The following is a 27,791-nucleotide window of genomic DNA, read 5'->3' as shown; positions in this document are numbered from 1 at the left end:
AACTGGTTAAGACAATTTGAATATGATTATTTGATTAATAGACTATTATTGTGGGCTTAGGGAAAAGTCAGTGGCTGTCAGTGAAAGATGCAGTGTTCAGTAGAACCAGAGGCAAAGCACTGGTGCAAAGCCAATGGAACAGGATTTTTTAGCTCATCTGGTTTTTGTTCTGTAGGTTTGTCATGTTTCCTATTCCTGGGGGTGAAAAGAAGGGGTGGAGAGAGAAAAATGTGTCTTTAATCAGATGTGAGTTCTACTTTGTAAATGGCTGTGTTACTACATTAAATTTTTTTTCTCCAACAAGACTAAGCAGTTCCTCCTTTTTCTCAAACCTAGTTCCTTCTTGTTGCTTCTATGGAATGTGGGTGGGACAGTGGCTTTTTTTTTTTAAAACAGAAGTGGCTTTAATTGGTCATTTATCTGTGAAGGCAGTGACTCAAAAGGATTCCTGCCCAGGCAGGTCAAGGTTAGCTCTGGCTACCATGCACCGTGGTGCACCCTTAGTGAGTTTGTACTTGACAGAAGGTGGTTATGGCTGTACAGGAACTCTGGGAAGCATCCAAAAATGCATCACCCCGCTGTGTTTTTATTATGACTTGCTTTGCTCTTCTGGAGAGGCTGTGAAGTTCTCACCAGTCAGTGCCCCAGTGTTCCAGTGTCTGCAGCCTTGAGGGGATGGGGTGTCGGAGCATCCTGCCTTAGTGCTTCACTGCTCCAAGCCATGCTTGTGCAGTCCATTCATGGGCACTCTTTCTTTTGGGATTTGTTTTTGTGAATTTCCCCTTCCCCCTCCCAAACCAAGAGTGGGAGCTGCAAGTTGAGAGTTGTCTGCGGGTGTGTGGAGATGGTGCAACTCTTCCTGTCAGAGGAACTCATTGTTTATAGCTGAGAGATGCTGCTGAAGGTTGCCCTGAGCGTGAAGTGAAAATCTCGGCCTCGTCACCTGTGGGTATTGTTACTTTTTTCTTTAAAAAAAAGCTGCTTTGTAATTTTTAGCTTAGACTGACAGAGTGTTCCTGAATCAAAGTGGAGGACTGCAGAAGGACTTCTGAAGTTTTCATAGGAAACTTAGAAAACATTTTACTTTGAAGAGTCTTCACACTCATGTTCTCTTTTCGTTTCAGTGGGTGCTTCTATTAAGTTTTGCAAAAGGAGAAAACTGGGAAACTTTTTCCATTCTTAAAACACAGAAGTTTTTGTTACATGGTCCTTAGTTGCTGCTGTGCTGAGCATGCAACTGAGAAAGAATATGGTATTTAGTCTCTAGTAATACAAGGCTGTCCGTTTGCTCCATGTTTAAGTAAATTTTCATCAATCCCCTAATTATAGGGAGTCTTTTTTTTCTTTTTTTTTTTTTCTCAAAACACATGTGTCGGCTCCAACAGCTCCATTATTTGTGGACTCCTGACAGTTTTAAATTGCTAATGAAGGTGTAGATTTCGAAGATGTGGTCATCTAAAAGCACTGAAGGGTATTGCATAACAACATATCAATTAAGGAATGAAAATGCAGTTTGAGTGGGGTCAGATTCTGGTTATTTCTGACTCTTTAGCATAAACAGCACTTTTTATTGCAGGTTGAGTGCTGAAGAAGATCAGAACAAAAATCCCTGGATTTTCTTCTCCCTTTATTGCCAGCCATCAGTGAGGTTTTGCAGGCTAAGCAAGAATCAATTTTGCAGCTGTGGCAAATTCTTCTGCCAGCTGATAAAGTGGACTAATTTGTAACAACCTTTTCCTTATTTAATGTGTAGTTGTGGCAAAAATTATCTTGTTAAAAGGTTGCCCCTTCTTGCATTCATTGTTAACTTAAGGTTGGTAATTGGAACCTGTGCTGGTGTAGTTTGAGGTTTGAAGAGCCATGCTCTGAAGCCGCAGCCTAGTTATTATATCTGCACTGACTGTGTGTCCCTAGGGACTGAAATGTGTGCTGTGGTTCAGAGAGTGCCAGAAAGCTGTTCTTTAATTCTTTCTCAATGATTTCAGGGAACCTTCCCGGAGTTTTCTGCCTCAAGAGTAGTGGAAAGAGACACTGAGGTTGGAAGGACTCCTGGTAGTTGAATTCAAGTGGTCCAGCAGATGCCCAAGACCCTGCTGGGTTCTGACATTCTGTCTCCAGGCTGAGCCCCCTTGTTGTGTTTCAGTGTGAACCTACAGTTTGAGCCTACATCTTCAGTGTGAGAGGCATGGCTGAGTAAGGGCTGGGTTTGGGAGGTTGAAGTTGCCATCACTGCAGGGATAAGCTCAGGAGAGATGTTGCTGTTTGCTTAAAATGCAGGTGTGGTGTCCTTCTGCATGGCCAGAGCCTTGCAGTGCTCACCCACAGAGCAGCTAAATACAGCAGTTACAGATCCACTTGTTCTGATTTGGGAAGTTATCTTTCATGGTGTTAGTGCAGGTATCCAGCATAAAACGCACAAACATCCGTGTGAAAGCAAACTGAGTTGTTATTATTCATAACAGTAATAGCTTGCTGATCATGGCACATCCTTTTTTTCCAAATACAACGTTTTGCAGTCAGAATATAAAAATTAATCTTACTTATAGAGGAGATTCTCATTTTTAGAAAGAGCATGTGTGTCTTTCAAAGCACTCTTCATTCCCTGTCAGTCTTCTTCATGGAGTTGGGATCATGCATGAGTTTGGAAACTGAAAACTGCAGAAATGAATTGAAAGTCTGGGATGAACCAGGCTATCCATCTGAACAGCTAAGTGGGTATAAGGCTGAGTTTGGCTCCTGTATTCTTTCAGAGTGTCGTCCATGAACTGGAGCCTAAGTGTGACATAAATAAGTCACTAATTGCTTGTACTGCCTGTGATTTGTCTTGCATGCACCTCCTTTCTAGATCCTTTGTAGTAAAACTATTCTGTCAGAAAGGAAATGATCAGAGCTGAACACTTGCATAACTGGAGGCCAGAAGCTGCTGTTGGCACCAGCATCTCCCAAGCAAACATATTTGCCATTGTGCAATCTCTGCTGGGGTCCCAGGACCAGCAGTGAAGCTGTTTGTGCAGAGCGTGCCTTCATCCCCTAAGCAGCAGCTTAACCTGAGCGAAGGAATGAAAAACTGGAGGGACAGAGCATGTTCCTGGTTCTGAGTGAAGATGAATGGCTTGAATCCCCAGCATTGTGACAGTCTGGAAGCTGCTAGGAGATAGCACAGACTGCTTGGGGGAGAGTGAGGCGTCTTCATCTGCTGCTGTGCCCTGTGCCCACTCCCATGTGGGCTGGGCTGGGCACTGCTGCCACAGGGAAAAGGTGAGGGGTTCCCTGTGGCTGCTGGCTCTGCTGGGAGACAACACCCACACAGGAGAGAAAACAGCCAAGAATTTCATGGATTTTTGTAGGGACACTGGATCAGGGTTCATCTCTCAATTCAGTAGCAAGGTCTAAATGAGTGGAGAATAGAGAAGCATTTGTTTGTTACTTGCTGTGTCAGGCTGTCTGATGAGTGTTTCAGATACCTCTGTGGGTCTTCTCCACAAGAGCAGCAGAGAAAAATTTATGAAAGCAGATTAAGAGTCCTGGAACTGGGAGGGCACTTGTGAGGAACAGGCTTATCTGAACCTGAATATTGTCTTTTTTCTTGGGTGATTACTGCAGTTTGTGGGGAAAAAAGCCCTAAACAAAAGCTATAGCAAAGTTGAATATACTTGAGTGGAAGGAAATTCCATCAAGGAAAACATGGTAATTGGTTTCTACAGAAGGTTGCTTTACTCAGTGAATTATTTCCCACTTATTTTTCCATGATTTATATAGATACCACACTTGAAAGCTTAGTAAAATTGTATTCAATGAAAACCAAGAGTTTGGGATGAGGTGGAGATGATTGTACCTTGATACCAAGCTGGACAAGGCCAGTGTATCTACTCACACCTCAGAACGTGGAGGCACTCCAAAGTTCAGTAACACAGACACAGGCAGTACATCCCATCCCACCTGTGTCACCCAGAGCTGGGTCTCATAAGACAGGTTAAACTCAAACTCATCCTGCAAAAAGCAGCTTTGCCACAACATGACACCTGAGTTTGTATTAATATTTCAGACTGTGAAATTCTAGCAGTAAGGATTTCTCATGAGGTAGTACCTGCATGGTGTTTATGGTGGGGGACAGGATTTGGCAGCCGAGCAGATGGAGTGTAAGGTTGAAGACTATGTTAGAAGAGTGTCTCTGTTTTTAGTTGTGTATACTTGATGTTAAATAAAACCAGCTTAAATAAAGCCTGCTTAAATCCTCCTTGAAAAGCATCACATACACCAAACATCGTTGACTTGCAGCTATTTGGCTGCTGAGTGTTGCTTTATTTGTGGAACAGGGCAGACAAATTAATTTGGAGACTGTGAAGGGAAAGAATGGAACTTTTTTATTTTATGGATACTCCTAGTTATATGAAAAACCAGTTTTGAGTTGTCAATGGGCCATATGAAGTCCCAGCATGTGAGCTGAGTTTTACCAGAGTGTGCCTTAATTTCTTTGAAACCAAAACTGTTCTGAAGATTTGTATTAAAGGTATGTGTTAGATACCCAGCTCCTGAAGATCTTTGCTCTCTTGTCTGCCACCTTCAGCAGGGGTCAAGGATCCCTGCTGGTTGTCAGGTGGGTTGGGTATTTGGGTAACAAGCCAAGCAAAAGGATTCCATTGGGAACAAGAGGTCTGGTTGTCTTTCTGTCTGGAAGATAAAGCTGGGTCGTTGTGTTGTGAATCCCACCATGTTCCATCCCCAGGACCTGGGTGATAGAGTCATTATGAGTACAGAACATCTAGAGACGGTGTGGAAGCATGGTAGAAGACCAGATTATCATTCAAAATGAGTGAGACATATGAGAGAAAGAAGCTGCAAAAAACTGCAGTGAAATACCCCTTAGTGCTCCTGGGCACATCAGCCCCACAGAATGGGGAACAGCTGAGGAGTCCAGGAAGGGTGTTCAGATAGAGAATGTCCTCCCAGGCATAAAATGTCCCTGTCCCATGTTCTGTGTTAGGCATTTTGGCTAGCTCAGTGCTGGAATTCAGCATGTGGTCTATTGTGCCTAGCAAGGTCAGCTCCTCTCTGTGCCAGTCAGACCATTCCTTGAATACTGGCTTTTCTGAGAAATACCAAGAAATCAGTGAGTGCAGGTAAAAGCTTTTAGAAAGCAGCCTGGCAGGAGAGATAAAATGTGAAGACTGACAGCAGATCTTATGTTAAAGACTTTCAGGTAGCACGAGGTGGCGGGACTGAAGAACAGGAGATGGACAGTTATTTTTTGCTGTGTAACCAAAGAGATTTACCCCTGCCTGGAGGTAGGGTGACTGCAGGATGGTTTGGTACTGGGCAGGTGGAATGGACTCACTCAGTAATGTCTGAGATACAGCCAGCACTGCCTTCACATGTGTGTGTGGGAGTGCAACCTGGAAAAACAGGACCCTGAGCACTTAGGCCTTTTTGCCATTTGTTGGGGTGCAGAGCTTGCTGTTCAAATTGTGCTCCTTCATGGGCTTTTGGAAAAGCCTTGGATACCTTCAGGGCATTTCTGCAAAGCAGCTGCAGAGCTACATTCCTCTGCTTGCCAATATCTAAAAATTATTTGCATGCCACTATTATGGAATTATGGTATCTGAAATTATTCCTAAAACCTTGAATTACCAGTTTTTGAGAACATGCAGACCTACAGTTGTGGCTTTTGGAAGGAGCACTGTGTGCATCACCCTTGGTGTGCTCCTGGCAGCCCCAGCAGCTCAGAGGTCCCTCTGCTCATCCTTCTTTCCAGGCAGGGCTGGGGCCTGCCCTGGGGGACACTTCAGAAGCAGAGCTCATCTCCATGCTGCTCCCTCTCTGTGCAGTCCCACCTCCTCCATCAGGACAGGAGCCTGGGAAGGGAAGTTTTAGTTACCCGCTTACTCTGAGATGGAACTCCCTGCAGTGGCTCCTGCCAGTGTGGGTCTGTTTGGGCAGGGAGAGGAGCACTGTTGGATGGCAACAGTGGCTGGTTGAAGCAGAATGGAGACCTGTCCTTAATCTTTAGCTGTTGAGATCTTGACTGTTTGTAGAAACCAAGCAAGAGTTGTCCAGGGGTGATTCTGCTTGCAGATCATTGGCTGGAGCAGAGCTCTGAAAGTGGCTCCTTTAAACCCCTGTGCTTGCCCTGCCCTCATGTCCTTCCCCGTGCACCAAGCGCCAGTAAGACACTGCATTACTACTGAAATCTCTATTGCAATAATGAGCACCATCATGAACAGGAAAGTAACTCAAGGGGTTTGCAGTTAACGTGCTGGGCTGGTGAGCATGGTTGGAGGTTGGAGCTTCACATGTCTGAGCATCAGATGTGTGGGGAGGGCATTCCTGCTCCTGCGGAAGCTCTGCTTGATTCTCAGTTTTCAATGGCTCCTGGCTCCACAGCCTGGCTCAGCTTGGCTGTGGCATCCAGCTTTGCCCTGTGTTCCCACTGCAGTGGCTTTGCCAAGCGTGCCAGCTGATGGTGCCATCTCCCCTTGCCATAGTGGTGTGTGTGGTGGCACAGGGAGCCAGATGGGCATCTCAGCCCACCTTGCAAAAATGGATTTCTTTCCCTTCAGCCAAATCAGTCCTTCCCCATCTGGTTAATCGCTCAGGCGTGGGGAAAGCTGTGCCAGTACGGAGGGGGTGTGATGTGCAAACGGGAATGAGTTCCTGGAGGGGTGTGGGAGGATGAACATTGGTCCTTAAGCAGCTTTTCTGCTGCTTATGAAACCACAGGCTGGGCAACCACAACTCCCTGTGCAGTGGTGTTGTTCTATATATTCCTGCACTTGAGATTCAGCGCCGCTCACTCTTCTGCCGTGTGGTCCGTGCTGCTTTGTCCCTGAAATGAGTGGGGCTGGGGCATGGAGGACATGTTCCATGTCAGTTGGGCTGTCCCAGCTGTCACACCGGTGCTGCACTGCTCTGCTGCGGGTTCCTCTTCCAGAGGATGTTCTCTTTCCCTGTAGGTATTGGAGTGACTGAGGTGGGGGTGGTGGTTGGAGGCCCCCCACAATGCCAAGGATTAAGCACTCTGCTCCAGTATCCCATGAGGTGGTTTGCTACCTGTTCCATATTTGAATTCACTGAGGGAGAGCTTGAGCACTGCTCAAGGGAAAAGGCAAATTCCAGAGAACTAGGGGGAGTCACAGCCATGCTATACCATGGCCCTGACAGTTGTCCTTTTATCCCCTAAACCCATCTCACCCATGTGTTAGTAACCTATAGTCTGTTCCTGTGTTCTCCACAGGTTTAATTTAATTGGATAAACATATTTATTGCAATGTACAAATGATATCCAAACCCTTGCTGCCAAACAGGCTATTTGATACCAAGCTTTGCTTTTTAGATAAATTTCAATAGCACTGCTACTAAGTGGTTTTTATAGACCATTACTTTTGGCCAATTCATGAACTATCATACTAACGTGTTTTCAGATGAATTGCCTTTATTATCCTACTAATACAATTAGTGTATCTTCTCATGGTTACCTCGTCCTGCACATTGTTTCTGCAAGAGGTGTAACAGCATTAACTACATAGAAAAAGCCTTTCTTTAGAAACCTCCTGGGCTTTCCAGAGCCCTGGCTCTGGTTCTCAGAAACCACAAAGGTTGTCAGAGTTTTTATTTTTCTTGGCTTCTTACGTAGGAAACATTTGTGCTGAGCTAATGGGAAGGAATAAACCAGTGAAATTCCTTGTGAGGGGTGGGAAGCTACCTGGGGGTGAAGGGCATTTCACAGCATGCCCTGTGCCAGCTGTGGCACGAGCCAGTAGGTGAGTGAAATAAAAAGAGGGGGTGATTGAGAGAGGAGGTTAATTAGTGAGTTCACAGTGCTTAGTGGTTCCTATTAGAGGCAGGGACAGGAGATGACCACCTTCCACCATCCTGTGGCTCCTTGGGGGCTCTGGAGCTGTGGCCTGGCTTGTGCTCTGGAGCTGGGAACCTTCCCCTGTACCCGCTGCTTTTTCAGTGCAAACCATCAGAAGGGTTACATGTATGCCAGCCTCGAGTGGGTCATTCTAGTCTCTCTCCTTTTTTGGCTTTCAGCTTTTTAAGTTTTTTTCTCCCAGGAGTGTGGGCACTTTGAGTGTGGGTGTAGTGGAGAGCTGAATGCAGCTGGGTGAATATTCCTGCCTTGCACCTTGTGAAGTTGTACTTCAGTGTGTCAGCTTTGGTCAGCAGTGCTGGATGAGCTCTCAATCTCTGCTCTGGTGCCCATGGTGTGGGAGCCCTGGGATGGCTGGGGAGCAGCCCTGAGCCCTGGCTGAGCTCCTCCAGTGCCCCAAAGCTTTCATTCTTCCCTGGGAAACCAGCAGCCCTCCTGTGCACAATTAGCTGTTGGGGTCGGGAGAGAGCAGTTGGTTGTTGTTACGTGTTGTAAACATTGTTGGTTACCAAAATTAGTGCCTTGCCTCCTGCTTTTTAAAAATAACGGGATGTTGTGCTCGTCTGGCAGCTTGGGGACATCTGGTGCTGTCAGAGCAACGTGACTGCTGAGATGCTGTGCAGGCAATGCCCTGGCCAGAGAAGATTAAAAATATCAGCAAATAAGCTTTAAAATTATCTCAACAGTAGATGTTTAGGAAGATGGGTGGACGGAGATTTAGGAAATCTATTTATCTTCCTGACTTTTTTAAAAATAAAGAGTTACAAATGTAGGTTTAGTCTAATCTTGAATTTTGAGGTCAGCCCAAAGCAGGAAGAGCTAGAATCTATTATGTCTGAAGTGACATGAATTGGTTTTATGGATTTCCAGTACTTAAAATCCATTTTTTTAACTGAAATTATTGTTCACTTTATTCTTTTGTTGTAATGTGCAGCATCATAGTGTTAATCCAGTGATTTGTTGTAGTTCCTTATTTTTAGTTCTATTTTTTTAGACTGCTGGTCTCAACAGCAGAGCTATTTTAGTAGTTTCACTCAACTTTTCCCATAAGTATGTTTGCTGTTCCGTTGGGATGTTGATATAAAACTGTAACGGGAAGGAACGGCTCAGTGACAGCTTTGAACAGATCTCTTCATGCAAATCTGCTTTTCCCTCCTATGCAAATGTTAAGGAGAAGTGTAATAGATATGTAAGCTGTTAAGTATGAACCAGCTGGATTTTCTGGCTTTGTGAGGCTTATATTCACTCCTTTACCTTTGTATTCCCCAAAGGTGAGCTGGGTGAAGGGGGAGAGTGTGTGGGTTGGGTTAAACCTGGCTCCTGCTTTGGTAGAGTCTTTGGGCAGTGACTGGAGGTGGAGCTGAGGAAGTGGGCAGCATCCAGAGCTGCTGGAGTCAGGGGCTCCCTTCTGCTCCCCCAGGCCTTGGGCTGTGTCTGAGAGCTGGCCCTGGAAGGGAGGTGGTGGAAACTGGGCAGAGGGCACCCAGCTTCATGGGCAACGTGCCCTCACTACCTGTGGCGCTTCTTCATTGCTCAGGGACCACCAGTGAGTCGCCCGGGCACTGCTGACCTTGTCATTGCTCTGATGAAACAGTGTGGCTTTGGGTAGGTTTGTGTGTGGATTTATTTGCTTTTGGTTTTATTTTTTAACCAAAATGTGCAGGTAATATCTGTATATTATAATAACATTTTCTCAAACTCGTACCATTTGAATCAAAGCTGATGTTTCTGGAGATGCTGTAACTTCCACTTACACCAAGTGGATGTTTTGTGTTTAGCAGGTTGCATTTTAATTTATTTTTAAGATGCATTAACAGTAAAAAAATGTATTAATGTAGCTCTTTACTTCTGGCAGAAATGACTGCTGTCACTGCAGCCAACGTGAACTTCAAATGGGACCCCAAAAGCCTGGAGATAAGGACACTGGCAGTTGAAAGGCTGCTCGAGCCTCTTGTTACACAGGTAGGAAAAAGATGGGGCCAAAAAACCAGTCATAAACATGATTGCCTGTTTTGGTGTTTTAATTAAGTCACAAAGCTTAAATTCTAGGTGTACAAACTAAAAAGAAAAAAGTCTACAGTTTCTTTGTTGAGTTTCATTGCTCGGTTTCCCTGGCCATGAGTCCAGGGAGACTGTGCTGCTTCAGCACCTGATTAGACACAGTAGTTACTAACACGCATTTCTGCACTTCTGATTGAAATAATGTTCCATGCCTATACTTTGTGCTGGATTTGTGAATAAAAGCTTCTTTCTGTGTGGTATATATGCTGCAGTGGAAAGCACTGAAGAGCACAGGAAGGCTGGAGTAAGTCTTGTAAATGGGAGCTGTGTGTATTGGGTGTTTTGGAAATTCTTGGAAGAGACTTTCTAGGAGGTCTGGAAGAGAAGTTACACAGGAGACAGTTCACTTGTTGTCTTCAGCATTGTTTTCCTGGAATGTGAAATTTCTGAAATGACAGAAGAGCTGGACGCAATTCCTGCTAAGTACACATGGGAACGATCAAGTTTTGTTTCCAGCATTATCCCCTTTAGTCACCAAACTGCTGTCTGTACCTGTGACTTGTTCCCTCTGGGTCTCAGGTGGGCAGTTATCCAACTGATTGAGGCTTTTTAGCTGAAGTTACTGATGGAGTCTTTGCTTAAGGGAAATTGTCCTAATTTGGCAAACTTAACTGAGCAAACTCGTTCACAGGACCTTTTTCACCCAGTGCAGTGTCTGTAACTTAGTCCTCAAGGAATAAGCACAACAGGCTGTACTGGCAATACCCAGTTTTCTGAATGATGTGACTGGCAAAATACAGAGGGAACTGGAGCAAATGGCCTTGTTGCAACTTGTTCTCTATTTGTAGAACACGATGAACTGAGAGTACCCAGTACAAATGCTCCCCATTAACCAACCACGATATTCCCAGCTGAAGGCTTTCCCTCTCTGCATCAGCCAGCTGGGAAGATGGATTCAGCTCTGAGGACCTTTATGTCAGCAGTCCTTGGGCTTTCCAGAGTAGTAATTTTTTTAGTGTTGTAATTTAATGTCCCTCTGAAGCAGCTTTGTGTGCGTTTTCCGAGGCTTTCCAAAAAGGAGAGGAAAGAATAAGGCAAATGGAGAAGCGTGTGTGGATTTTGTGACATACAAAGGGGTGGATCCTGATCCGGAGCTCAGGGAGTACCTGGGGGTCTCCTGGCCTCTGATGATGACTCTGCTCCCAACAGGGTTTCAGTCTAAGATGGAGAGCTTGGAAATATTTGTTGACTGCAGGATGATTGTGAGAGTTCAATTGGATTTTTTTTTTTTAGGGAAATAATGAGCTCTACCAAGTCCTTTGCTCTGCATTCAGCCCCTTGGCTATAGCACTGTTTGGACTGAAAAGATACTGTGTCTCTACATTTCTACTGGCACAGACTTCAATCTTGTCTGGGATCTCTTATGACTGGAGAGTTAACCCAAACTAATTATCCCCACCTTGGTTTCTTTTATGTTGTGCCAAAGAGCTCTGGCCTGTTACTGAGACTGCAGTTTATCAAAAACACAAATAGATCTCCATTCTTAAAATCAACTTTTGAGGAGTGCTGCTGGTAAGAGAAATCTTTGAGCTGTTTAGTTGCATTTATTTTGCTCATCTAAAGAATCAAGAAGCATGGTAGTGTTTAAATGTGAAAAACAGTCATTAGGATAACTTTTGGAGCTGGCAATAGTGCAGGTATTAGCAATACACTGTCTAGAAAAAAAATACATGTGGCCTTACTATAAAATGGCTAAACATTAAATTTGATGTTGGGTTTTTTCCCTTCCATGTATTCCTTTAGGTAACCACACTGGTTAACACCAGCAACAAGGGCCCCTCCAATAAAAAGCGAGGCCGTTCTAAAAAGGCTCATGTCTTGGCTGCTTCAGTTGAACAAGCAACAGAGAATTTCCTGGAGAAAGGAGACAAAATTGCAAAGGAGAGCCAGTTCCTGAAGGAGGAGCTGGTGGCAGCTGTGGAAGATGTTCGCAAGCAAGGTAAGAGTGTGGATCTGGTGGCCTCTCAAACTGGGGCTCTTCAGAGCAAGTGGAACCATTCTCATTTTCCTTTGCTGCTCTTTCTAATGACTGTGCCTCTCAACTTGTGGGTTCTCAGCTTGCCTGAGCAGTAATGTAACTGGACAGGTCTGGAAATTGGATGGCCCAAGCAGAGATTAAGAAGAGAAGCAGAAGGGCTAATTCTTTGAAGAGCATTTAAAAACTCAGTTTAGGCTCAAAAGCGAATGTGCTCCCTGCAGCTCTGAATTTTATGGGACTACATCTGAAATATGTCAATAACTTCTTCAATATCTGACTGTATACAGACCAGCACTGTAGGAGGAAGAGCCAAGTGTTGACTCAACAGAGATGTGTTTCTTGAATATGTAAAGCGTAAACAACACCAAACAGAATGTGAAGACCTTGATTAAATATTCCAGGCTTCCTTCCTCACATCTAATGTTGATTTTTATAATTTTCTTTTTTACTTTCTTGGAGCAGACCTGCAAGAAAAGCCTATGGAACTGACTTACTCTAAAATATGCACTAGTAAATATTGTTGCTCATAAATCATTTATCATTCTTCCAGTCATGAGTCTTTTCTATGCTTCAGTGAAACCCAGTCAACTGGTATTAATGGTGACGGCTGCTGCTGCAAAAAGGGGAAAACTCATTAGCATTAATTACTTGTTTGTAGCTGAAGTTGCAGAGTGGTGAAATATTAGTTGGAAATGGTTCTAAGTTCTGGATGAGCCTGGCTGATAGACCAAAGAAAAGATCAAGGTAAGAAGGCTGCAATATAAAGGGCTAATTGAGTTGGCTTAATTTAACAACAACAAACAGCAGGAGAGCCCCCTTTGACTCCAAGCTTTAATTGTTGGTGCTCGACTGCTGCTCATTTGAGTTAGTGCTCATCTGTGGGTGCCTCCAAATGGCTCAGTGGTGCTGGTGAGAGAGTGAGCTCTACTCAGCCCTTGGGATTGAGAACTTCCCTGAGCTGGAGTTGTAGCTGAATACTGCAGTGAGGGGCTGGGGGGAAGAAGAGACTGATAAAAAACCTTCCAGATGACCCTTTCCCATGTTTCTTGGCTCCTTCTTGATTCTGAGACTACACATAGGCTTGATGCCAAAACCTTCCTGCTCTGTTGGCTTTGACAGAGGACGGTGAAGCTCATAACTGAGAGGTGCTGGAGTGAAATAACTTCCCCTCTTAATGTTGCTTCACTTCTTCCTCCCTTTTTGCTGTTAGCAGCTTGTGTGGATTCTGGTGTCGAAGGGGTGGCTGTCCCTGTTTCCTCAGGCTGGTGGGTGGTCAAACTGCAGTGAATCTCCTGGGCACAGGTGGTGCCCACCATGCTCTGTGGGGACACCATTGTAACACAACCCAGGGTCAGAGCTGTGCCCCATCACGGGGCCAGTGTTTGGCCAGGGTTAGCAGAGCAGCTCTTGGTGAGGAAATTAAAAGTCAAACCAGCCTTTGAGGAAAGGAGAAGCAAGTGGTGAAAAATGAGCTAGAACAGAGGGAAGGGTTATTGCTGCCAGTGCCCAGGAGGATTGCAGTTCTCAGCAGGGCTAGTAACAGCAGGGAGATACAGCCTCCCAAGGCATGTGGTTGTGTACACTCTGTGCACCTCAGGAGCCTCCCCATACTGTGTCAGACCAGTTGAATTTGTGAACTGGAGAAACAAAGAAAGTGGGACGCAAAGCCTGTACATGTGCTCAGCAAATCTTTTGCAACAGGGGCATGAGTGGAGAGGAGAATTTGGGTGTTGTGGTCAGCAGTAGGGTGATGATGAGCTGGCAGTGGGATTATGGATATAGAGCACAATTAATCTTCAGTGGAGGACAGGAAAATAGCATTAATAATGCCTCTATTTAGAGTAGGGAGTGGTTTAGTTACCATAATAAAAAAAGATGAATGAATGTAGACAGGGATTATGAAGATGATTAGGGCAATAGATAACTTGTCTCATCAGAAAAAAATTTAAAAAAAATTTTTTTAGCCTAGCAAGCAGAAGATTGAGAGAGTACATGATTTTAGTGAGCATGCTTGTTCATAAAATCCCATTTGTTGGGGGTAAAAACAAAGAACTGAAAAGAGCTATTTTGAATGAGTAATAGCATGGCTGCCTACTAAATCAATGTAAGTGGATCTTCAAAGTCTTCTTGTTTTTTACAATGGAAGAATAAATTACAGCAAGCAAGTTAATGAAATATCTTACAGTAAGATTCTTGGCCCTTTAAAGCTTTGTACTTTTGATTCCTTATAAAGTAATGAAACTTTTTAAGGTTTTGAGCAGAAAAGTGGAGATAAGGAATCAAAGTATTTTTCAGAATAGATCCTGCTGTGGTTATTGAAAAGGCTTAGTATTTGGAAAGCATTTGATGTGAACATCTTGAATTTTGGCATTGCTGTAGTGTTTGTTCAAGGCATTTCTGCCATCAGAGGTTTGCTGGGTAACAGAAGGTGCAGCACTGGTCCTGGCCAGCTCCTCTGGTGCTGTTGGAAGGTGTTTTGGAGCTTCAGCCAGTCCCTTACCCAGGTGCTTGGCACTGAGGCAGCTTCCAAACTGGGCTCAAGAGGGAGATTTCTTTTGGGTCAGACTGGCAAGGCTGTTCCCGATTCCCTGGAATGCTGATGGCTACAGCTCTCTGTCTCTGTATCTGCATGTGATCATGGACATCCAGGGAATTCACTGGACTCTCCTATTGTGTGACTTCTATGGGAATTTTACATAACAGACCAAAAATTAACACTTAACATTGAAAAGTCTAAGCCTGTGTTTAGGGTTTGAGGTAAGAGAAGGAATGAATGTTTTGATGGGTCAGGTTGCAAATGCAGGGGAATGAACCAACTGATTCAGCTCTGTGTCCTTCTGCTTTGTTCTTCTAAGTGAAGGGTTCTTCAAAACTGAACAGTGAGATGAATTATGAAAGGGGAAAACAGTTTCTTCAACTGTACATCATGGAGGATGTCTGGCTTAAGGATTTCCAAGGAGCAGGAGGAGGCCAGTTGTGGAACATCTTGAAGTTAAATACTGAATTCTTCTTGGAAAATTCAACTTCAGAATTCTGTTGTGACCAGTGAGCTAAATTCCTTAGAAAGGTACAATGAGTTCAGTTGGTTTCCTGCAACAAAGCTTTAGGAGTGTGCCACTTTGAAAAGCCATGACCTGAGGGAGCTCTGAGGTGGCTGTTGGCAAACTGTAGAAGTGTTGTAGGCAGTATATGGATTTGATTAAAGGCAAGATTAAGGAATTATCAGAAGCTTTTGTTGCCATAAGTATCAACTCCTGTGTTGATATGGCAAAAGGTGGTGTGGGGCCTCATCCTTTAGAGCAGAAAGCCAGGACAGCCTACAGTGACCCTGCTGGTGGGTGTTGAAGGTGGCATTATTGGTGAGATAGGACTTCAGTATCCAGAGTAGTAGAGACTTGAAACTGATTTCCTGCTTGCCTTCATTTGGTGGGGAATGGTGATCTCTGGGGAAGCGTGGGGGGTGCTGTGAGCAGGAGGGAATGGCCTGGTGGCGCTGCCGGCAAAGCAGCCTGGGGCCAGCTCTGAGCTGAAGTGCTGAAGGGTAGGAGGTGATGTGTGGGCATGTCCAGCTTGGCAGAGGAGCAGCAGTGCCAGTGTGTCCTGGCTGTCCCTGCCTGGCCTGTCCTGCCTGCTGCTGTGCCCTCCTGGCTGTGGTGTGGAGCAAGTTCTGTCCATGGTCATCCTGTTCCACACTGGGAGCAGGGTTAATGGTGCTGCCTGGAAGTATTGTCAAACCCTATGGGCATGGGGGAAAGAGACTAGAAAATGGGAATTTTCTTTTTGATGAATTGGAGTCTGACCATTTCTAAAATGGGCTTTGTTCCATTAGATTTAAGTGAATTCTTAATGCTTTATTGACATGATCACAGGATTGCTACTGTTGCCTCTTCTTTTCTCAACTCTGTTTTATTTTCTTTCCCTTCTAATATCTAATGAAGATCTAAGGTTGTATTGGAAAAACAGGCTACTCATGCAAGAATTTGTACCAGCTTTATAATCCGAGTCTCATGGTTGGAGTCTTCTCCACTGTGTTACTTTAACTCTTAAAATCCTTCTTCCAGAGTGGTTGTGTTACCTGTGTTCAGTGTTGAAAAAGGGAAGATTGTGCTGGAACTGCTGATGTGCACACCCTATGCAGTACCTGCAAATTGAGGCCAGGCCAGAGTGCTCTCTTGCCCTTTGAATCCAGCTAAAAGAACTACCCCAGGGTGCTTTCCCTTTATAAAAGAAGTCTGAAAGTCAGCTTCCTTTAATTGGCAGAAATGTATATATATGCAACGACTTTAAATATAATCTGCTTTTAATTTTGGGAAGCTGGTTATCTTTTGACACCCTGACAAGCTGTTTGAAACTCACTAAATCTTTAAAAATCTCATGTTAAAATAAAAGGGAATAGCATTTTATTTTAGGACTGGCTTGAAAGGTTGCAATTTAAGAGCTGGGTAGAGGATAATTTTGGCTTTTAACTTTGTTAGCAATTTCTGAGATTCACGTGAAGCAAGTGGCCTCTTCAATAAGTTGTTTTAAATAGAAAATAAATGAAAACAATAATTTGGGAATTGAAAATGTGGAAATTTTATATATAAGTAAATAAGGAAGGAAATATTTGTACTCTGTTTTGGTTCTGGCATATCACAGAATGGCCTGGATTGGAAGGGACCTCTTAAATCCATCTAGTCCCACCCCCTACCATGGCAGGGACACCTTCCACTATCCCAGGGTGCCCCAAGCCCCAGTGTCCAGCCTGGCCTTGGGCACTGCCAGGGATCCAGGGGCAGCCCCAGCTGCTCTGGGCACCCTGTGCCAGGGCCTGCCCACCCTCCTAGGGAGGAATTCCTTCCCAATATCTCATCTAACCCTACTCTGTTTGAAGCCATTCCCTTTTATTGTGTTGCTTCATGCTCTTGTAAATATAGATAAAAATAATGTTCCATGCCTATCAATCCCATCCTTAAATTCTGAGGTTGTCAATGTATTTCATACTTGTGGTGATGACTTTTATTATTAGCCTGTTCCAGAAGGAATAAAGAAAGGGTAATGTCAGCTGTGTTGGGTTTTGTAATCTCCTGGCTGTTTGAAGCTCACAGCATTGGTGGTACATCATCTCTCCCCCCACCTGGAAATCTGGAGTTCTTAACCCATGTTAAAGTAATGAGTTGTGTTCCCCAGAGCTGGGTAGGGGATACCTTTGGGTTGATACTCAGAGCTGGCCTGTACTTGGACAGAAGCTTTTTTGCTGTGTCCCAGTACAAAAGTAGCATATTTTTATTTTAAAATGTTATGTGGCACTCTTGGTTGTATTATTTAAGATGATGGAAGGGTGTTAGATAGGGGGGAGCATTTGAACAAAGTCGAGTGTCTTGGTGGGGTTGCTTGGGCAGGCTGGCAGCTGTGCTTGGGCTGAATTTAGCTGTGATGGTGTAGAGTGCCTAGGTGGGGAAAACTTCCTGGGAAGATATTATGTATGGGGATGGTTAACCCCAGGCTCTCCAGCTGTTGGCATTTTAAATAAGTGGAGCCTCCTGGGACTGCATCAGGCAGAGATTTTGGTGCAGCCCTTGCCCTGTTTGGTGTGGGGGGCTCCATGGGACTCACTGTCAGCTGTCTCTTGTCAAGCGCTGATGGAGGTTTTTTAGTCTCATCTGAGACAGGCGATTTTTATTTTGGCATTTGGCCACGTGGACACTTTTTTATACAGGTTTTTGGGAAACCTCTGAAACAGCACCTAGCATCTGCTTTCTGGTCATCTCTTGCTGCCTGCAAATCCCTGACCCTGAGGCCCTACCATTTTCTAAACTAAGTCCTAGCTGTTCTCTCAGTGTTTCTGAGATGTAGAGAGATCCAAGGATAACAATGTGGATTCCAAAACTTAACTGTTGTGTAGGAACTGTGGTACTGGAAGCTGGCCCAAAAAGTGAGGGAGAAATCCAAAATTTACTCCTCTGATTATATGCAGGCATTACTTTCATGCTTTGTGAATGCCTTCTGGAGGAATTGCTCTAGCTGCGCAAAGTGGCCTTTGCTTTTCATAGTTAACCAATGGCATTGTTAGCATCTGAAACCCAAATTCTTTGCTCCTGCAGCAGATGCAGCCCCACAGGCTATGAAATGTTGAAGTGTTTTACGAAGCGCTGCCTGGCTTTGAATTCCAACCAGGGCATATCCAGCCAGGTCATCGCTCCGAGTTGTTTACGGTCCCAGGAGCTGTGGCAGCTCACTGTGTGTTTACAGGGCTTTCTGCTGCTTTCTGCTTAACTCCTACACGCACACAAATCAAAGCTTTTGCTCAGACTTTGAAAGCATCGGAGCTTGGGAAATAACTGCAGCCCTGCAAAGGCATGCTGAATTCACCTCTCTAGAGAATTCTGGCATGCTGAAACACCTGTACAAATGGAAATAAGGACCAAAGTGTGATTTCCCAGCCCTTCCTCCCTGCACAAACCCCTCTGCACAAACCCCTGTACCCCAATGCCATGCAGTAGCTGTACGCAGAGGTAGCCACGCGCAGCATTAACTGTCAGCCATATGTCACAAAGGTTTTGTTTTAGAGATTCAGGTTGGCTTAGGAACCTTTCCCGTGGCTGATGTGATGCTGAAGGCAGCCCCTGCTGTCCCCCCATGCAGGTGACCTGATGAAGAGCGCCTCGGGGGAGTTTGCAGATGACCCCTGCTCGTCGGTGAAGCGCGGGAACATGGTGCGTGCGGCGCGCGCCCTGCTCTCTGCCGTCACCCGCCTGCTCATCCTGGCTGACATGGCCGACGTCTACAAGCTGCTTGTGCAGCTCAAAGTTGTAAGTGTGGGGCTCTGCTGTGTTTGGCACATCAGGGCTGCTCTGCCAGGTGCCCACTCTGTGTGTGACCCCGTGGGGCCTGCACTGGCAGCAGCTTCCTTCTGCAGTGGGGGGATCTGGGGGTTTTCCCTCTCAGCAGAATGTGGGGAGGGTCTGGGGGTTTTTGCTCTCAGCAGAATGTGTGCAGTGGGCGTGTGTCACTCACTTTTATACTCACTGTCAGTAGCTTTTGACATTGAGCTGCACTCTGTTCTGAACTTCTAGTACAAAAACTATCTGAGCCCTGGTCTGCAGCTGCAGGTGAGAGCCAGCCCTTTCATCTTACAGAATTTGGCTTTCTTAATACCAGTACTCCTTTGCAGCTGCTAGGGATGAGTAGCTTCAGCAAGCTAAATAAAAATGAAAGTGGACTACTGTTTGAGGAAGCCTTTCCTTCCCATGGGCAACAGGGTGGGTGAGTGGTTTGTGCAGAATTTGAAGTGAAATGACATTGGGCACTGGGTCTTCCTTTGCAAACGAGCCTTGAGGACTCTCCTTGTGCCCTTTGGCCACTGCTATGGCCCTGCCAGGGCCCTTGACTCCTTCATGCTCTTTCAGATGTGTGTACTTGACTGTCTCTGGTAGCTGCTGACTATGAAATAGTAGCTAAGCACCTGTATCCTATTAGCCTTTAAAGTGTCTCTTTTGAAAAAATAACAGAGGGCAGAGGAAGATTGCTTTCTCTGACTGCCATGAAATACATTCTGAACTACCTGCTGACCTGTGGACTGTATTGCTTGGAAAAATACGTGAATATATATTCTTTTAGGTGGAAGATGGTATCTTGAAACTAAGAAATGCTGGCACAGAGCAGGATTTGGGTATCCAGTACAAAGCCCTCAAACCAGAAGTGGACAAGCTTAACATCATGGCAGCCAAAAGGCAACAGGTATAGTGTGGCCATTGTCTTCTGTATATTAATTCTTGCTTTTCTTTTCCAAAATACCTTGCTGCTCTTAGAAAGTGCCTGTTCTGTTAATACTTTATTTTTTTACATAATTGCTGAGTACTTTATATTATGCTCTGCCATGCTAAGGAACTGTGAGAGCTTGCCTGGTAAGCAAGGAAAATGTGCTTGGCTGTAGGGTGCTGCTTCTCATGGAATTTGTTCATAGTAGCATTTGTAAATGTCGGTGTTTTAGTGCTTTAATGGCATGCTGCTGCCCAAGAGCTGCACTTGAGGACAGGAGCTGAGATGTGTCCCAGTCCTGGGCCACTCTCCACTAGACCCTGTTGCTGTTGTGGTTCTTGCAGATGGACTGAACATGTCCATGTGCACAGGGAGCAAAAGCCATGGCTGGGCACAGCTACAGCTTCCTGAGGAAGTGAGTGATGCTGCTCACTGGTCTTGCACTGAAATGTCCATTGGAGGAGGGGTTGAAATTCCTGTTTGTTGTGGGTATGTTCTGTGTTTGGATAGCTTGTGCTTAGCCTTAAATTGCGTGAAATTTGTTTTGTTCAACAGCACTGGTGTGACTCATTCTTGAGTAGTTAAGTTTTCAGAAGAAAACAGAGGTGTGGGCAGTTTAAGTTATCAGAAATAGCATAATTCTTTTAGAGCATTTTTTGCCTCTTTGTTCTGTAGATATGTACAAACCAAAACTGCTTATGCACCTCTGACACTGCTTGGGTTTTTTTGCACAGATTTGTCTTAGAAAATAAGCTGGATACAGTCAAAAAGAGATTGCCAGTTGGTTATGTATCTCAAATCTGATTGTAGTAAGTGGGAGTAGGGTTGTGATGGCAATGCAATAAATGCTCTAAAACTGCCTTGTGATGGATTGTTCCATACTATGGGAAGTGGTTGTACAAAATCTGTAAATCTCTGTGCCTGCTTGGAGTGCCCTCCCAGCTCAGTGTGTACCTTACAGAGGTCACCTATTGCCCATTCATTTTAGAGAGTCTGACAGAATTTTTTTCCCTTTTCTCAGAAAGGCAGTCCTTGTCTTCATTTTCACTGCCTCTTTGTTAGATTTAAGAGGTAATTTTGAGATGGTGCTGCTGCTAATAACTGTGGTTGTTCCTCCTTTTATAAACTTACTGCTTGTGCTGGACTCAGAGGCTTTATCTGATCATGGTGCTCTGTTCCAAAACAGAGGTGATGGTGCTTTAGAGAATTACAGCACAGAGTGTTTGGGAAAAGACTTATGGACTTGCTCACTAATCTTGAATTAGTGGTAATTATAGTCATTGGATTAATTTAGTCTCATTGGAGGTGAACAAGAAGTTGAATGAGATGATATATTTGTTCTTCTGAAATTAAGTACCTGAGTCTCTTGAGGAGCGTAAATGCCATCTTCTAGGTGTGATTAAAGAAAACATTCTGGTTGTGAGCCTGGGTGTTTAAATTAAAGATGATCTTGCTTCTCATCTGCAAGTGCAAGACAGGACAGCTTCTAAAATGCCGGTCCAATGCTGCAGAGGAACAAAAATCCAACGTCAGATTTTGAATTGTGGTGTTGTGAATCGCCCTGCGGTGGTGTTGTTTTTTGGCTTTATGAAGCTGTCGTGTTTTGCAATTAGTTGAGCCCTTAAGGATAGGAATACTCAGCAGGCAATTTGAGCAGATTTGAGGCAAAGAACCTGCCTGTCCTTTGAAGATGCGGGGAGACAGTGCATGGATATTGAATGTGGGCAATGCTCTCAAATGCTTTTTTCCCCTTTAATTTTCCTAACAGGAGCTGAAAGATGTGGGTCACCGCGATCAGATGGCGGCAGCCAGAGGAATCCTGCAGAAGAACGTGCCCATCCTGTACACGGCGTCCCAGGCCTGCCTGCAGCACCCCGACGTGGCTGCCTACAAGGCCAACAGGGACCTGATCTACAAGCAGCTGCAGCAGGCGGTCAGCGGCATCTCCAACGCCGCCCAGGCCACCGCCTCGGACGACGCCGCCCAGCAGCAGGGCGGGGGCGGAGAGCTGGCCTACGCCCTCAACAACTTCGATGTGAGTTGGAGCCTTGCTGGGGAAGACCCCTCCTGTTCCTTCACCTGCTCTGTTAGCCGCAGCTTGCTTTTATTGATATTGCCTGGAAGATCATTTTCTACTGAAGTGCGGCAAGTTGTAGGCAAAGTAGGCTTTTTTAAAAAAGCCGTTTTCCAAACTAGGGTTGATGGAATATAGAAAGTTACATGTGTGGTTCTTGGTGATGGAAGGCTGTCAAGCTAAACTAGCTCTGAAATAGCAACCTACTGCTACATTAGATGGTTTGTTTGAAATTGATTATTTCATAATATATTTATGTAATGTATTCTTGGAGGTGACAGAAGTGATTTATTAGAAGTGAATCATATATTTGGGATTGCTGAAACTACCTCTTGAGAGGAACATGAAGTGGGAAGTTTTAATATGATTTTTGGTTGGAAATGAAGTCATTTCATACTGATAGGTTGTACTGATCTGTCATGTTCTTTATCTTGCATTCAGCACGTTGCTGAGGACAGCCATGCATTTTTACTGAGATCTCTTTCCTTTTGAAGCCAGGATTCGGTGTCTACCTGATTCAGCCTCTGAATTTTAAACACTGTAACACTAACTTACTCTAGAACTATATTTAATATTGCAAAGCCATCACTGAAAAGGCATTTAATAGTTGTGGGTTTGCCAGATTTTGCTCACTTTCTCCTTTTTGCTCTTACCACTCTTGTTCCTTCCTTTCTGCCATGTGTATTTTGCCAGGGTAAAGTTCTGATTGAGTTCTCCCTGTGTTTGATGGGAAGCCTTTCCCTGTGATCTCTTGAGTAACAAGAGGATGTCATGGCAGTCTTGATCTTTGTGACTGATTTCAGTTTTGAGTTTGCCTTTCTGAAAGTCCATCAGATGCTCAGTAAGCCTTCAAAGCGTGCCTCAGGTTAGCCCCGACAGGCTGCAGGTTCTCACAGGTGCTTGTGGGAGGGGAAGGCAGCCCTGCAGCAGCAGCACCATGTCAGGGGCTGGCAGTGAAGAAGCAATTCAGTGCAAGTTGGTGGAATGGCTTGTACAGCTCAAGCCATCTAATGGGATTTCTGATAAATAACCCTATTTTACTACATAAACTCTCCAATATACAGCTGCAGACTACTTTTTGAGTGTTGCAGTTCCCATGAAGCTTTTTGAGCTTTTAATTCCACTTTGTGAGGCTCTCTAATAGCAGCAGTGCCTGATCAGCAAGCCAGCTTCACGATAGCTTTGTCTCATCCCTGCCAAAGGAGGCTGACAAAACAAATGTGTTGAGGTTCTTGGCAGATGTTATCCTTGCACTTCATTTCCTGCTACTGCTTGAGTGTTATTACACTCCTGTAATAGAGGCTTTGAGCACACATGCCCTCGGATACGTCAGTGACGGTAAAATATGAAATGGCTACCAGACGATAACAAACCGATTGTTATCTCTTTTTTGGTGGTGCAGTTCTGGAGTGGTAGCACACTACCATTGTATTAGCCAATGGCTAAAAGTTTCAGGAAGGAGGAGGAGGGAATGTATTGGAGAGCACATGCCATGTTCTCATCCTGCTGTGATGGCTGCGTGGTTACTCTGTAGGGACATGAAATGTGCTGGCTGGCAGAAGGAGGTGGTTGTGACCTGGCTGCTGAGGTTAGTTTGAACACAAACTGGCTGAAAAATTTCCCATTTCAAAAAGCTTTGGATCTTCTTTTAGAATTAAAAAATTCTGCCCCTGAAATAACCGAGGCTAACCCTAAACAACCAACCAGACCATGAAATGGCCAAATTATTTTTCTTTATTAAATTACAGACCTGTTTAAACAAATCACCTGAAAGGACTCAAAGGTGATAAATACTGTGCAGTTTCTTCCTGGGGAGCTTCCATGGGTGGTGGTGTTAGCCCCTTGAGAGCAGATGCATCAATGCTGCTGCTTCAGCCCTGAGTCTCTTGGTATGAACTGTGCTTGCTAACACTCTGGCAAGAGAAACCTGTGGTAATTTTCTGCCATGAAGAAATTGATTTCTGTGTGGTTTGCAACCTTTGTTGATGTTTCACTTGGAGAATTTTCGAGAACACAGTTGTATTTACCTGCTTAACACTGAAGAGAAAAGACTGCAAAGTAGGGCAACAGAACACAATATATAGAGCTAATTTTGGATGTTTGTTTTCTTGTTCATGATGGGATAATTATATCTGACAAGTTAACTAGTGAAGGCCTGTCCAGATTGACATGTCATTAGGAAGAGTTCTGTACTTTGAACCTTATTTTTGCTGGCACATTTGATTTTTGCCATTCATGTAACAAGGCTTCCTATGGCCAAGTTTTGTTTAGCTGTCAAAGCAGCACAAGAAATGAGTAGCAATATAATCTGCTGGGAAACCTCTTAGTAATTTTGCAGAACTACTCATGAAAATCCTCCTCAGTGCCAAAATAGTGTTGTTTGCCTCTTAATGCCTGATCAGGGGGTTGCTCTAAGTGTTGGTTGTGTGCATGACTTAACAGTAATACACTGCTTTGATGCCTTAGAGTGGCTATCTAGAACAGAGGCTAGACAAGATTAAGAGAATAAAAGTGGGTATTTATTGAAGGCCTTCAATAGATACACCTTGGGCAGTCAAAATCCTCAGAGAGCGGTTGCACCCAAGATGGATGATGGTCATGAATTTTTCAGGAAATTTTAAGTTTGGTGCATTTACATATCAGGGGTTAATCCTCCAATTACAGTTTCAGGTCGCGAAGTAATTTACTCCAAGTTTGCCCCCCTTGCCAATTCACTGTTATTTACATCTCTTGTGGCCTGAGACAGTGAGATGTCTTTGAGGTTCAGGCCCAGAGAGGAATTGTCTGACCAAAATGTGAAGACAGTAGCTAACACTGTATAAGGAATTTAAGAGTTATACACTAAAGCACTACAGGATTTGAAAAATATAAAAGCTGAATCCTAAGGCATCACTTGGGCTGGTGACTGATTTGCAGAACTTTTTCTAGAAACAAATCATCGTGGACCCCTCGACGTTCAGCGAGGAGCGGTTCCGGCCGTCCCTGGAGGAGAGGCTGGAGAGCATCATCAGCGGGGCAGCCCTGATGGCCGACTCGTCCTGCACGCGCGACGACCGCCGCGAGCGCATCGTGGCCGAGTGCAACGCCGTGCGCCAGGCCCTGCAGGACCTGCTCTCCGAGTACATGGGCAACGTGAGTACCCTGCTCTGCGGGCTCCCTTCGGGGGTGTAACTCCATGGGGTCAGTTAAAACATGGAATTGAAACTCTGAGTGCATGGGCAATGTCAGTACCCTGCTCTGCGGGCTCCCTTTGGGGGTGTAACTCCATGGGGTCAGCTAAAAATACAGAATTGAAACTCTGTGTGCATGGGCAACTGGCTCCCTTTGGGACTGTAACTCCATAGGGTCAGCTAAAAGATGGAATTAAAGCCATGTCCCTCAAAGCTGGTTTGTTCTGCTGTACTTGGTACTGGTGAGGGCACACCCTGAGTGCTGTGTCCAGTTCTGGCCCCTCAGTTTGGGAAGGATGTTGAGATGCTCGAGCACATCCAGAGGAGACAACAAGGCTGCAGAGGGGCTGGGAGCACAAACCCTGTGAGGAAACCACTGAGGGAGCTTGGGGGTGTTTAGCCTGGAGAAAACGAGACTCAGGGGTGGCCTTATCACACTCCACAACTTCCTGAAAGGTGGTTGTAGTCAGGTGGTGTTGGTCTCTTTCTCCAGGCAGCACTGACAGAACCAGAGGACACGGTCTTAAACTGAGTCAAGGGAAGTTCAGGTTGGATATTAGGAAAAAGTTTTTCACAGAAAGAGTGATAAAGTTCTGGAATGGCCTGCCCAGGGAGGTGGTGGAGTCACCATCCCTGGATGTGTTTTACAAAGCCTGGATGTGGCACTGGGTGCCAGGGTTTAGTTGAGGTGTTGGGGCTGGGTTGGACTTGATGATCTTGAAGGTCTCTTCGAACCTGGATTCTGTGAATTCTATTCTGTCCCAAACAGAATTTGAGCAATAACAAGTGGTCCTGAAAGGTTTGTCATGAGGTGGGATGAAACCTTCTTAAATCACCAGTGATACTTACCTTAAAACTGATCTCCAGTCTTCCAAACAAGTGTTATCATCATAAAGTGTTAATCCCTTGGTACTACTTCTATTTCTCTTTTATGACTGTTGACATTGTTTTGTAGAGAAATTCAAACTTCAGTTTACATAAGGTAACTGGGCTTATGCAAAAAGTTCTACTTCACTTCTGTTGTCTCTTGAAAACTTTAACTGTCTCATCTTTGTGGCTGAAAGCATGAATTGTCAGAATCAAGTTGATTATTGTTGCTACTCGGTTTGAGTAGAAGTGATGTATGAAGTTAAAAATGTAGTAAAAAATCTGAGAGCAGTTTGGTGTAAATATTGGGCTTGGAGCAGTTCTTTTCCAGTGTTTAGGCACTGAATGTGCACACAGTGTCTGAAGCCTGAGTGTTTCCACAGTTGGAGTAAGTGTCATGTCATGCGAATGAGCTTCTGCATTTGAGGGCATCATGGTGAAATATTGGACTTCCTTCCCCTCCACTGCCCCTTTGCTCTTGTTCCAGTGGGTTTTAAGCTGAAGAACTTGATGTGTTGAGAGGTGAGATCAGGATATCATAAGATTATAGATGAGACTATATATAATTGTTTAACTTCAATACTGTTAAAGCTGATTTCACAAATAAAGTTGCAGAAGTGGCAACAACTTAAGCAAACTTAGTGGCTTGTAATGCTGTGGCAAGTAAAATTGTCTGAAGAAATCTTTATTGGGGGACTTGAGGTCTTATTTATGCTTTTGAACTTGTTTGAGGTGCAACTGAGTTCAGAAATACTTTTTTTAGACAGTAACACTTATTTAGGAACCTTGCTGCATTAGATACTTTACCTTCAAATCTTTTGGCCAAAGTGATTTCAGCATAGAGCAAAACTGGTCCAGGGGCTGCCATGTGTGGGTTGGGGTAGTGGATTTTGGAGAACAGATGCAGTGTGTGGTAGAGAGAAAGGAAAACAAGGATTTCTGTTTACCAAAGAGAAGGGCAAAGTAATTGAACAAAACTGAAAGGCAAGTCTGATGTAGCCTGCGGGCTGAGCTAGGTATTCATGTAGTCTGTCTTAATTGCTTGTGAAAGTAGCTTGTGCTCAGCATTGACATTTTGTAGAACTTCAGACTGCAGCTGGGAAGCAAAGCATGAAGTTGTGCCACTCAAAACTCCTTTGAGCAGGGTGTTTTATGAGTCTGTGAAGCATCAGCAATAATCCCTCAAATGTGCTGCTGGATTGGATGGAGCCCTGTCAGCACGATTCCGAATGGAGCAGCCACCAAAGGGTAATTAAACATGTGCAAGAGGTAAATGCTCGGTCTTGCATGGAGGAGTTGGTGGCATTTGTCTCATTGAAAGTTGGTCAGATAGCCATGTGAGAGTGCAGAGCTTTGACTTCCTCTCACAGCAATGCCTGTCCTCCTCAGCCATGTGCTTTTGTCTCTGATAGGCAAGTTAAAGTAATCATGCTGAGATGGGAAGAATGTATTCCCTCTGTTATCTCCTTTGGCACATTGTGAAATTAGTGGAGCATACTGCATTTTTTAAAGTCACTGTTATGTTATGATTGTAGACAGTGTAGTTGGGGAAATGAGATTAGAAATTCAGTGAAATGGAGTGGAAAAAGCAATTGATAAATTATGGTGAAAATGTGGGATGGTGTGTAAAAATCCATACTGTAAACCCCTCTGTGATTAAGCTGAAGAATGACTAATAGTTGGGAATCTAAACAGTGAAAATGGTTTGATACATCTGCAGGAAGAGTAGGGATGTGCTGACTTAAAGTAGTGGCAGAGGAAATGTCATTTCATGTATATGTATGATATACCCACAGCTCCTGGGATGCTTTCCTCCAGTCTCCCTTTGAAGGAGGAAGCGAATTGGGCATTAAATCTGTTAATTGCACAGCACTTGCAGTGCATCGTAAATCCTATCCAAGTGCTAGAGTAAGAGGTATTTATTGGCCAAGTGTAAAAATTCAGAGAAGATTGGATGAGGAATAGACTGGAAAGGCTGAAGCACAGGGCTGTCTTGAGACAGATTTCCTTTTTAACTTTAAATGCCTTCTC

General features: G+C 44.5%; 1 protein-coding gene across 1 annotated transcript in view; it reads left to right on the top strand.

Annotated features, from left to right (window-relative positions):
• CTNNA1 (catenin alpha 1) overlaps positions 1–27,791 on the top strand; it is a 117,218-nt gene that overhangs the window by 6,994 nt on the left and 82,433 nt on the right. Inside the window, exons 2-7 of the mRNA XM_066559851.1 lie at positions 9,726–9,832; positions 11,675–11,870; positions 18,534–18,700; positions 19,509–19,628; positions 21,418–21,684; positions 24,652–24,855. Coding sequence (XP_066415948.1) covers positions 9,728–9,832; positions 11,675–11,870; positions 18,534–18,700; positions 19,509–19,628; positions 21,418–21,684; positions 24,652–24,855 — 1,059 coding nt within the window. The 5' untranslated portion in view covers positions 9,726–9,727. The remainder of the gene's footprint in view (positions 1–9,725; positions 9,833–11,674; positions 11,871–18,533; positions 18,701–19,508; positions 19,629–21,417; positions 21,685–24,651; positions 24,856–27,791) is intronic.

Source organism: Molothrus aeneus, chromosome 15 (genome assembly GCF_037042795.1).
Source record: "Molothrus aeneus isolate 106 chromosome 15, BPBGC_Maene_1.0, whole genome shotgun sequence".
NCBI classification, from domain to species: domain Eukaryota; kingdom Metazoa; phylum Chordata; class Aves; order Passeriformes; family Icteridae; genus Molothrus; species Molothrus aeneus.
This window is presented reverse-complemented; position numbering and strand designations above follow the sequence as displayed.